The sequence below is a fragment of the Rana temporaria genome, chromosome 1 (assembly GCF_905171775.1).
Source record: "Rana temporaria chromosome 1, aRanTem1.1, whole genome shotgun sequence".
NCBI lineage: Eukaryota > Metazoa > Chordata > Amphibia > Anura > Ranidae > Rana > Rana temporaria.
This window is the reverse complement of record NC_053489.1, coordinates 226,148,231-226,160,454: the sequence shown is the minus strand read 5'-3', so window position 1 is coordinate 226,160,454 and position 12,224 is coordinate 226,148,231. Positions and strand designations below refer to the sequence as shown.

The following is a 12,224-nucleotide window of genomic DNA, read 5'->3' as shown; positions in this document are numbered from 1 at the left end:
CCCACTGTCCCTCCATCCACCCCACTGTCCCCTCCATCCACCCCACGGTCCCTCCATCCACCCCACGGTCCCTCCATCCACCCCACGGTCCCTCCATCCACCCCACTGTCCCTCCATCCACCCCACTGTCTCTCTATCCACCCACTGTCCCTCCATCCATCCCACTGTCCCTCCATCCAACCCACTGCCCCCCATCCACCCCACTGTCCCTCTATCCACCCCACTGTCCCTCTATCCACCCCACTGTCCCTCTATCCACCTCACTGTCCCTCTATCCACCCCACTGTCCCTCTATCCACCCCACGGTCCCTCTATCCACCCCACGGTCCCTCTATCCACCCCACTGTCCCTCTATCCACCCCACGGTCCCTCTATCCACCCCACGGTCCCTCCATCCACCCCACGGTCCCTCCATTCACCCCACTGTCCCTCCATCCACCCCACTGTCCCTCCATCCACCCCACTGTCCCTTTATCCCTCTGTCTCTCTATCCATCCCACTGTCCCCCTGTCCCTCCATCCCACTGTCCCCCTGTCCCTCCATCCACCCCACTGTCCCTCTATCCACCCCACTGTCCTTCTATCCCTCCATCCACCCCACGGTCCCTCCGTCCACCCCACGGTCCCTCCGTCCACTCCACTGTCCCTCCGTCCACCCCACTGTCCCTCCGTCCACCCCACTGTCCCTCCATCCACCCCACTGTCCCTCTGTCCACCCCACTGTCCTTCTATCCCTCTGTCCACCCCACTGTCCCTCTGTCCACCCCACTGTCCCTCTGTCCACCCCACTGTGCTTCTATCCCTACATCCACCCCACTGTCCCTCCGTCCACCCCACTGTCCCTCCATCCACCCCACGGTCCCTCCATTCACTCCACGGTCCCTCCATTCACCCCACGGTCCCTCTATTCACCCCACTGTCCCTCTGTCCACCCCAATGTCCCTCTGTCCACCCCACTGTCCTTCTATCCCTCTGTCCACCCCACTGTCCCTCTGTCCACCCCACTGTGCTTCTATCCCCACATCCACCCCACTGTCCCTCCATCCACCCCACTGTCCCTCCGTCCACCCCACTGTCCCTCCGTCCACCCCACTGTCCCTCCGTCCACCCCACTGTCCCTCTGTTCTTCTATCCCTCTGTCCACCCCACTGTCCCTCTGTCCACCCCACTGTCCCTCTGTTCACCCCACTGTGCTTCTATCCCTCCGTCCACCCCACTGTCCCTCCGTCCACCCCACTGTCCCTCCGTCCACCCCACTGTCCCTCCGTCCACCCCACTGTCCCTCCGTCTACACTAACTGTCCCTTTATCCATCCCACTGTCACACTGTTCCCCTTTCCACCCCACTATGTACATATTACCCCCACCATACACTCTGCATTCCCTATTTAACATTACCACATTCTGCACTATATAAGTCATCCCAGACTCTCTTTAATAACACCCCCTTTAAGCGCAATTTAAGACCTGTCCGCTGTTCCCCACAACACGTTTTGTGCAACATATTGTTCTTCTTGATGCCTAGGGCCCACTTTTGATCTTCCACACGGGCCCACTGATTTCATACGCCCCTGCCCCAAAAGGGTAATTTTTTTCTCCAAAAATCACCTTTTTTTTTGGGGGGGGGGGTGTCCCTGAATGGCAGTTTGGAGATGTGGTCACCCTAGTGCCCACACATGAAAGGCAAGGTCAATCCGCGCTACCCCCTAGGTTGGTGAACAAATATACAAGTGATAAAAAATGTTTAATATAATGACAGTGCTGCACCCAAATACAAAGAAGCTAATATAGAGCTCCAAACAAATGCATAGAATTGGAAACAGGTGCTCTACAAATAATGAGGCAAAAATTGCAAACAAAAAAGTTCATATATATATCCCAAACATATGTGCAAACACAGAGTCCTATCAGGAAAAATCCAGGTGAGGATTCGTGTATGGTCTCCTTAGCACCGAAAAGAGGGATATCAATGGCAAGAAGCTGATCAGCAATTAGCACTTCACTCATGTAAGGAAATGAATGGCCGCTTACCAGAATGTTGTCAGCTTCTTGACATTGATATCCCTCTTTTCGGTGCTAAGGAGACCATACACGAATCCTCACCTTGATTTTTCCTGATAGGACTCTTTGTTTGCACATATGTTTGGGATATATATATGAACTTTTTTGTTTGCAATTTTTGCCTCATTATTTGTAGCGCACCAGTGCCCACACATGCCCAGGGAGTGTGAGCGGAGCAGACTCAGAAGGAGGAGGAGCTCTCTCTCCTTTCGTGTGTACAGAGAGAGAAGGGGATGTCAGCGCTGGTGTGAGACATAGCTCAGCCCTGCTGCAGCAGCCATTGGATGTGATGCTGAGCACGTGCACTGAACTTCTTTGGTCGACCATAGCGAGGCCTGTTCTGAGTGGAACCTGTCCCTGTCACCATGCTGCAGCTCAGTTTCAGGGTATTGGCAATCTTATTATAGCCTAGGCCATCTTTATGTAGAGCAACAATTCTTTTTTTCAGATCCTCAGTTTTTTGCCATGAGGTGCCGTGTTGAACTTCCAGAGTGAGAGTGAAGGCGATAACACCAAATTTAACACACCTGCTCCCCAGTCACACCTGAGATCTTGTAACACTAACAAGTCACCTGACACCAGGGAAGGGAAAATGGCTAATTGAGCCCACTTTGGACATTTTCACTAGGGGGTGTATTCACTTTTGTTGCCAGTGGTGTAGACATTAATGGTTGCGTGTTGTGTTATTTTGAGGGGACAGAAAATGTACACTGATATACAAGCTGTACACTCACTACTTTCAGAAAAATGCCTGGTCCTTAAGTGGTTAATAATATCTAATGATAGTTACCTTTTATACAAGCAACACGTGAACGGGTTACTTTAACTAAACAGCTGCTTAACATTTACAGATACTAAAGACTCCAGAATTAAAGTCAAAACTGATTCCTCTTGGTGTTCACAGGTATGTATAATTTGTATATAATTAAATAATGTCTAATAGAAAAGAAGTCCTAACACCAGGTTCAGTGTGAAAGTGAATACAGTCAGCTTACCAGACAAGGTAGACCCTCAAATTATAGAGTGGTCACAAGGTGACTTATAGTTGACTTCCATTCATTCCACCAGTAATTTGGGACTGGATTTGAACTCAGGATCTCAGCTGTGTCAGGCAATGTCTCTTCTTGTTGAGCCACCTGGAATGCTAGACAGGTCTCTGAACAATTCCTTGGATGATCCTGACTTGAACCTTGTTTGTCTTGAACCTTGAATGTTTTGCTCCTCTTATGAACTTCCCAATTTAAGCATTGTCTCTGCACTTCCTGTTTGCTAGATGTTTGTGCTCTCTTCAGCCAGTATCTCACTCTTGTCTTCCCTGCTGCCATCCATATTTGCCACCACTCATTATCGACCCTTGGCTTTGCTTTGACAATGCTTCTGCCTGATCCCAATCTGAAACTTCTTGTGACTGACTCTTGGTTGTTACTGACTACACTTCTGTTTGATTCTTACCTGCTATATTCATTACTGGACCCCGGCTTTCTCACCTAATGGTGGGACAATCCTGAGGACCGCAACCTGGTAATAACACAGTAAATTCATCTCCACCATCAGGAGCTTTGGTGAACACCGGTTGGACAAAACCGATGAGAATGGACCAAGGTTCAGTTTCATCGGTCCAAACCGACCGTGTGTATAGCCCATCGTTCTGTTTTCCTTTGGTCCAAAATTTTAAAACATGCTTCAAAATCGAACCGATGGACCGCTGAACGATCAGTCCAAACCGATGGTTAGTACAGAAAGCATCGGTTCAATACCCGCGCATGCTCAGAATCAAGTCGACGCATGTTTGGAAGCATTGAACTTAGTTTTATTTAGCACGTCGTGTGTTTGACGTCACCACGTTCTGACCCGATCGTTTTTTGGAACGATGGTGTGTACGCACATCAGGCCACTTCAGCGGTGAACCGATGGAAATGGCCCATCGGACCATCGTGTGTACGCGACCTTAGACTTTGCATTTCAGGGGAGCCCGCGCAATCCCTCAGGGTGACAGCCTATGTTCCGATCCGGCTGGTTGGTGGTACTCCAGCTACTGCTATAAAAACTGGCCTTTGAGCCTGACCCCCAGCCCCGATTGTGACAATTAAACTTTCTGACAACTCAGATTCCAGTGATTATGGACATGAGTCAGGAAAGCTGTGCCTTTAAACTAAATCACCATGGGCTCTATATATCATCCTCACAACCAATCAGAATACTAACGCAGGTGTATCAGACTATTCCTCATGAAAGCTCAAGTAGAAAAGCTCCTACAGTGTAGAAAATTATTTAAAAATGCATACTTTATTTAGTAACATTCGCATGTACAGCAAATTAAAAAAGTGCTAGTATCAAACCCACAAGATGGCAGCGGCATCCAGCATGCTGACGTTATACGTCACAAGTCCCGCCCAACGCTTTTTATCACAAGATGCCATCATCAGGGGTGGGGTAAAAGGATGGTAGCATGCTATGAATACTAGAGAAACCGCATATTGGCCTGCATTCCACACACTGAAAATGGAAGAGGCATCAGTAATAACAACCGATGCGCTCCAACAACCAGAAGCTGAACAAGCCAGGACCAAGCCAAACAGAACATATACAGCTGTATTAAAGGGGTTGTAAAGGTAAAAAAAAATCCCTAAATAGCTTCCTTTAGCTTAGTGCAGTCCTCCTTCACTTGAGGGGGGAGGGGGCGAGCAGGAGTGTCAGGACGCCCACTAACACACAACTCCTTTCTCTATCTGCAAAGTAGAGAGTGTCCTGAAACTCCTGCTCGCCCCCTCCCCCCTCAAGAGGCTTTTTCCACACCAGGGAGAAAGCCTTGCATTACTGTGTGTAGTTACAGACAGAAGAACAGGAAGTGAGGATTTCTCAGAAGAAATAAGGACATTTAAAAGCAAAATCGAAGGATGAGGTAAGTGAAGGAGGACTGCACTAAGGTAAAGGAAGCTATTTAGGGGGGAAAAAAATTACCTTTACAACCCCTTTAAAATAAAAAAAACTAAATGTTGTCCGGATACCGGAGGTGGAACCAGCCACCCTCCAGCTACCAGAAAGCAAACAAATTAGGAACTTTTATAATCACTTGTCTAATATAGTGCCATCTTACACCGTAGATCCTTCACCAAAGTGCACAAGTGGTAATCCACACCTCTTATAGAATGAGGCCCACCAGATTGTAGATTTCAGTTGCATGTGTGATTACATCAATTTAAGCTTTATGCAGATGATCAACCCAATCTCCTCAGAGTGAAATGGATGACAGCTCTCTCCACATGTAGGGATAAAATCAACACAAAGCCTCCAATAGTGTAAACACCTCTTGGGTAACAATTTTTATTAAAAAGTAATGCGCTTACATCACAAAATAACACAAATTGGCTTTGGTATATGTTAGTTACATGCCGGGTGCCTGTGTGCTGCGTCTCCAACCCCTCCTCACTCGCACTCACAGATAACACTCTCAGCGTCTAGATTAATTTCAGTTGCTGTGTAGCCACGCCCTTAACTTGTTTAGTTACTTCCAAATTGATAAGAGGGGATAGCTGCATGGCACAGCAACTGAGCTTAAATATCCTGCTCCACCCCCTTCAGGGCAATCAACATATACACTCCACACCCACAGTCACTGTGATGGGACCAAATAGTTTAGATATCCTAGTGTGCATGTAACCAGGGCAGGACTTAGGGTGGTGGGGGCCCCTGGGCTTGAGTGTTGAAGGGGCCCCCTGGAGCCGAGAATTGGGGGGGATCGAAGTTGTTGAGCGGGGGGGGGGGGGCGAATTGAAGTTGTTGAGCGGGGGGGAGCGCATTAAAGTTGTTGAGCGGGGGGGGATTTTGCAGTTGTTGAGGGGGGGGAGTGCCTCTCACCTGTGCCAACAGCCGGGGCCACAGACTGTCATTAGCCCGGCTGTCGGCTTTCTTCCCTTCAGCAGCCACAGTCCTCCACATACCACTCCGGTTCCTCCTGCTTCCGTGCTGCCTCCTCTTGCAGTCGGGGAAAATTAACCCTGCGGGAAGAAACTGTCTGTGCGGGAAAGTCCCACAGAATCCGTGCGTGTTGGGAGGTATGCGCAGGGCCGCCATCAGGAATTTTGGGGCCCCTTGCACAGCTTAAGGCATGGGCCCCCTGAAGCAGAGAACCTAGGGGGGGTGGGGGTGCTGCCGCCTGAAATTGAGAAGCGTGGGGGCTGCCGCAAATTGAGAAGCGGGGGGGCCTTTACAAAAAAAAGAAGAAATAAAGAAGAAAACAAATATATATAAATATATGTAGCCATCCGGGGCCCTGGGGACCTCTGGGCCTTTTAATAAAAAGAAAAAATAAACCTCTGGGCCCTTTAATAATAAAAAAAAAACATTTATAAAAAATACATAAAAAAAGGGAGGTTGCCAAACCCGGGGGCCCTGGGGACCTCTGGGCCCCTGGGAACCTCTGGGCCTTTTAATAAAAAAATAAACAAAAATAAAAAAATAAACATTTATAAAAAAAATAAAAAGGGGGGGGGGGTTGCCACATGGGGCCCTGGGGACCTCTGAGCCCTTTAATAAAAAAAAAAATATATATATATATATATATATATATATATATATATATATATAAAAAATGTAATTTTTTTTATAAAAAAATAAAAAAGGTGGGTTGCCATCCGGGGGCCCTGGAGACCCCTGGGCCCTTTAATAATAATAATAATAATATATATATATATATATATATATATATATATATATATATATATATATATATATATATATATATAAAAAAACATTTTTTTACAAAAAATAAATAAAAAAAAGGGGGGTTGCCGTCCGGGGCCCTGGGGACCTCCGGACCCCTAAAAAAAAAAAAAAAAAAAAAATAAAATTTTTTTTTTTTTTTTTTTTTTTTTAAAGGGGGCCCCCTATTGGGTGGGGCCCCTGGGCTTGAGCCCAGTCAAGGCCAATGGTAAGTCCGGCCCTGCATGTAACACTCCTCTAGCCAAACTAGAATTATCCATATGTACAATTAACTCCATTTATACTGGATGAAATTTGACCAACTCTGTGAGTATGGATGAGCCGAACACCCCCCTGTTCGGTTCGCACCAGAACTTGCGAACACACCAAATGTTCGTGTGAACTTTAGAACCCTATTAAAGTCTATGGGACTCGAACATTTGAAATCTAAAGTGCTAATTTTGAAGGCCAATATGCAATTTACTGTCCTAAAAAGTGTTTGGGGACCTGGGTATCAATGCAAAAATAAGTTTTAAAAACGGCCGTTTTTTCGGGAGCAGTTAATTTAATAATGCTAAAAGTGAAACAATAAAAGTGAAACATTTCTTTAAATTTCGTACCTAGGGGGGTGTAAAGTTAGCATGTGAAATAGCGCATGTTTCCAGTACATAGAACTGTCCCTGCACAAAGTGTCATTTCTGAAAGGAAAAAAAAGTATTTTAAAACCGGACTTGCGGCTATAATGAATTGTCGGCTCTGGCAATTCAGAGAGAATTTATTCCAAAAAAATAAATAGCGTGGGGGTCCCCCCAAATTCCATTACCAGGCCCTTCAGGTCTGGAATGATATTAAGGGGAACCCCGCCGCCAATTTAAAAAAAAATTGACGTGGGGGTTCCCCCCAAATATCCATTCCAGACCCTTCAGGTCTGGTGGGGATTTTAAGGGGAACTTCACCCCAAATTTAAAAAAAAAATGGCGTGGAGTTCCCCCCCAAAATTCACACCAGACCCCTTATCCGAGCACGTTAACCTGGCTGGCCGCAGAAAAGAGGGGGGACAGAGTGCGGCCCCCCCCTCTCCTGAACCGTACCAGGCCACATGCCCTCAACATGGGGAGGATGTCCCCATGTTGATGGGGACAAGGGCCTCATCCCCACAACCCTTGCCCGGTGGTTGTGGGGGTCTGCGGGCGGGGGGATTATCAGAATCTGGAAGACCCCTTTAACAAAGGGGACCCCAGATTCTGCCCCCCCCTATGTGAATTGGTAATGGGGTAAATTGTACCCCTACCATTTCATGAAGGAAGTGTAAATAGTTGGAAAAAACACACACACACACACCGTGGAAAAAAGTCCTTTATTAATAAAAAAAAAAAGAAAAAAAATCCAGCGGTGGTAATCTACTCGGTCCCAGCTCCCTGCTCCAACGTTGTCTGTATCCAGCGACGGGTGATCTCCGGTCCAGCGATAAGATCCATCCATCCAGAGTGCAGCCATGCCGACCTCTCTCCGCTGGACACAGCCCAGCGAATGACGTGGCTGAAGCTGTGACATTTCTTATACAGGGGAGGCGGGGCCACCTGTCACGTGACCCCCCCCCTCTGACGGACCCTCTGCTACGTCACTGGGGAAGCCCAGTCTTCCCCCTTGTGTCAGAGGGGGCGGGGTCACGCGACGGGTGGCCCTGCCTCCCCTATATAAGAAATGTTACAGCTTCAGCCGCGTCATTCGCTGGACTGTGTCCAGCGGAGAGAGGAGGTCGGCGTGGCTGCGCTCTGGATGGATGGATCTTTCATCGCTGGACCGGAGATCACCCGTCGCTGGATACAGACAACGTTGGAGCAGGGAGCTGGGACCGAGTAGGTTACCATCGCTGGATTTTTTTCTTTTTTTTTATTAATAAAGGACTTTTTTCTATGGTGTGTGTGTTTTTTCCAACTATTTACACTTCCTTTGCGAAATGGTAGGGGTACAATGTACCCCATTACCAATTCACATAGGGGGGAGGATCTGGGGGTCCCCTTTGTTAAAGGGGTATTCCAGATTCTTATAAGCCCCCCGCCTGCAGACCCCCACAACCACCAGGCAAGGGTTGTGGGGATGAGGTCCTTGTCCTCATCAACATGGGGACATCCTCCCCATGATGAGGGCATGTGGCCTGGTATGGTTCAGGAGAGGGGGGGGCGCACTCTGTCCCCCCCTCTTTTCTGCGGCCAGCCAGGTTAACGTGCTCGGATAAGGGGTCTGGTGTGAATTTTTGGGGGAACTCCACGCCATTTTTTTAAAAAATTGGGGTGGAGTTCCCCTTAAAATCCACACCAGACCTGAAGGGTCTGGAATGGATATTTGGGGGGAACCCCACGTAATTTTTTTTTAAATTGACGGCGGGGTTCCCCTTAATATCCATTCCAGACCTGAAGGGCCTGGTAATGGAATTTGGGGGGGTACCCCCATACTATTTTTTTTTTTTTTTTATGAATGAATTCTCTCTGAATTGCCAGAGCCGACAATTCAATATAGCCGCAAGTCCGGTTTTAAAATACTTTTTTTCCTTTTAGACATGCCAACTTTACACCCCCCCCCCAGGTACGAAATTTAAAGTAATATTTCACTTTTATTGTTTCACTTTTAGCATTATTAAAGCGGGAGTTCACCCAATTAGTTTTGTTTTCTCTTTTCCCCTTAGCTTCATGCTCGTTTTGTCTAGGGGAATCGGCTATTTGTTTTAAAATATGAGCCGTACTTACCATTTTCGAGATGCATCTTCTCCGTCGGCTTCCGGGTATGGGTCTTCGGGAGCGGGCGTTCCTTCTTGATTGACAGTCTTCCGAGAGGCTTCCGACGGTTGCATCCATCGCGTCACTCGTAGCCGAAAGAAGCCGAACGTCGGTGCTGCTCTATACTGCGCCTGCGCACCGACGTTCGGCTTCTTTTGGAAAATCGTGACACGATGGATGCGACCGTCGGAAGCCTCTCGGAAGACTGTCAATCAAGAAGGAACGCCCAGTCCCGCAGCCCATACCCGAAAGCGGCGGAGAAGATGCATCTCGTAAACGGTAAGTACAGGTCATATTTTAAAACAACTAGCCGATTCCCCTAGACAAAACAAGCATTCATCTAAGGGGAAAATGTGTTCTCTATGGGTGAACCTCCGCTTTAAATTCACTGCTCCCAAAAAAACTTCCGCTTTTATTTGCATTGATACATGTCCCCTGGGACAGGACCCAGGTCCCCAAACACTTTTTAGGACAATAAATTGCATATTAGCCTTTAAAATTAGCACTTTAGATTTCTCCCATAGACTTTAACAGGGTGTTCCGCGGATTTTCGAATTTTCCGCGAACACCCCTAATTGTTCGTTGTTCGCCGAGTTCTACTCAAACTCGTAGCTCATCCCTATCTGTGAGTAACCATCCTTTCTGATCATATCAGTCAGGGGTTTTACCAGGAATGAGAATTTACCAATAAACTTCAGATAAAAATTGGCAAAGTCAAGAAAACGTTGCAGAGGACGTATACCCACTGGTCAGGGCAACTGGAGGACTGCAGAACTCTGAAGCACACGTCAGACGTCTGTGTGGTGGCTCTCTAGGGATTAGAAAAATATGAGGATATTGTCGAGATAAACCACCACACGCAGCTGCAACAAATCTCGGAGGACATCATTGATAAATTCTTTGAAAACTGCTGGGGCATGGCAAAGGGCAAATGGCATTGGGAGGTACTCATAATGGCCTGTTGTGGTATTAAACACAGTTTTTCATTCATCGCCCTCCTTAATCCCCATGAGATTTGCCCCTCTCATATCAAGATTTATTAAAACCATTGCTCCCTTGAGGCTGTAAAAATAACTCTGTAATCAACGGAATTGGATAAGCATTCTTGAGGGTGAAACGATTGAGATCCCTATAATCAATACACGGTCTCAGTTCACCACTCTTCTTCACAAAGAAGAAACCAGCACCAGCAGGAGACGAGGATTTGAAGGATTAATCCTCGAGAAAGTGCATCTGCAACATACTACTCCATGGCCTTATCCTCTGAGACTAACAAAGGATAAATCCGGCCACGAGGGGGTATGGCACCAGGTTGAAGGTCAATTGCTCAATCATATGACTAGTCCTAGCAGCCAGGGCGTCACACAGAACCTTGGTACAGTCTCTGCCACTGACCTTCCCGACGGTGGAAATACGATCGGTCCAGAATCCTCTCACATTAGGATTACGCACCCAGATCTCTTCTCAAAGTAGTAACTTGTGAAATCAGGCAACTGAAGGGCGATCACTGCTCAGCCTTTCAGTAACGATAGGTCCTTCAATGAAGTTCATGCCTCCCCTGAGTGTACCAGCCTTGTGCTGGGTGCTTTCCAGACAGGTACTTCATTCGACGGCTTCCTCCCTCTAGGACAGATAGCACAGGACCACTTTAGCAATGCAGACCCAGTCTGACTACTGGGCCTGCTCAGCAGGGCATGACTCCAAACCAACGTGGTCCCGAAACCAGGAAACTCTGAACACACACCCCCGGCCAGGAGGGCCACACACAGGGGTGGTGGGACAACTGCCCAGGGCGGACGACGACAACCCAGAACCTGTGACGTCTGTCCCTTAAATACCCCTCCCTAGCATGCACAGCGAGGCTATCAACCCCCACTAATTGGCTTCTGAGAAAGAACACCCAACACACCTGGATCTGACTGCTGCCACCCTTGGCCTGGGGTGGAACCGACACCCCAGACAACAATAGTGATCACCTGCAGTGCAGCCACGGCTGGGATAGAGGTCAAAATTTGAAAACAAAATAGGTAACTAATCCTCTGACTAACCCCTAAATTTAAAGCAGGGCCAGCAAAGAAAATAGCTACACGCGCTTTATTGCATTCCCCCCAGTATTTACTATTCATGAACCCCAAAGCTCCAGGACAAGGAAGTGAGAGGGGTCAGTGCCTTACAAATTATGCACAGCCCAACAATTATATTAAATCGCAATTTTCAAAACTGGTATATTTTTTTGGTGACAGATTACTTTTAACTGGTTATCTGTATTATGTGTTTTCATAATTTGTTTTTCAGGCTTGGAGAACCAGAAGAGTGTGCAGGGATTGCCTCATTTTTATGCTCTGAAGATGCTTCCTACATCAATGGGGAAAATATTGGCGTCACTGGTGGCATGCTTGGAAGGCTTTAAACTTTGTATTTTAGGGAAAATTATGAAGCAGTACAAAATGTTATAATCTGTATGTGCCTGTCTTTGTAAAAAATAAATAATATTATATATATACAGGTCATTCTCAAAAAATTAGCATATTGTGATAAAGTTCATTATTTTCTGTAATGTACTGATAAACATTAGACTTTCATATATTTTAGATTCATTACACACAACTGAAGTAGTTCAAGCCTTTTTATTGTTTTAATATTGATGATTTTGGCATACAGCTCATGAAAACCCCAAATTCCTATCT

At 47.0% G+C, this 12,224-nt stretch overlaps 1 protein-coding gene across 1 annotated transcript in view; it reads left to right on the top strand.

Moving 5' to 3' along the window:
* LOC120943586 (dehydrogenase/reductase SDR family member 4-like) overlaps positions 1–11,963 on the top strand; it is a 79,948-nt gene extending 67,985 nt beyond the window's left edge. The window contains exons 10-11 of the mRNA XM_040356998.1: positions 2,911–2,963; positions 11,833–11,963. Coding sequence (XP_040212932.1) covers positions 2,911–2,963; positions 11,833–11,947 — 168 coding nt within the window. The 3' untranslated portion in view covers positions 11,948–11,963. The remainder of the gene's footprint in view (positions 1–2,910; positions 2,964–11,832) is intronic.
* The last annotated feature ends 261 nt before the right edge of the window (positions 11,964–12,224 follow it).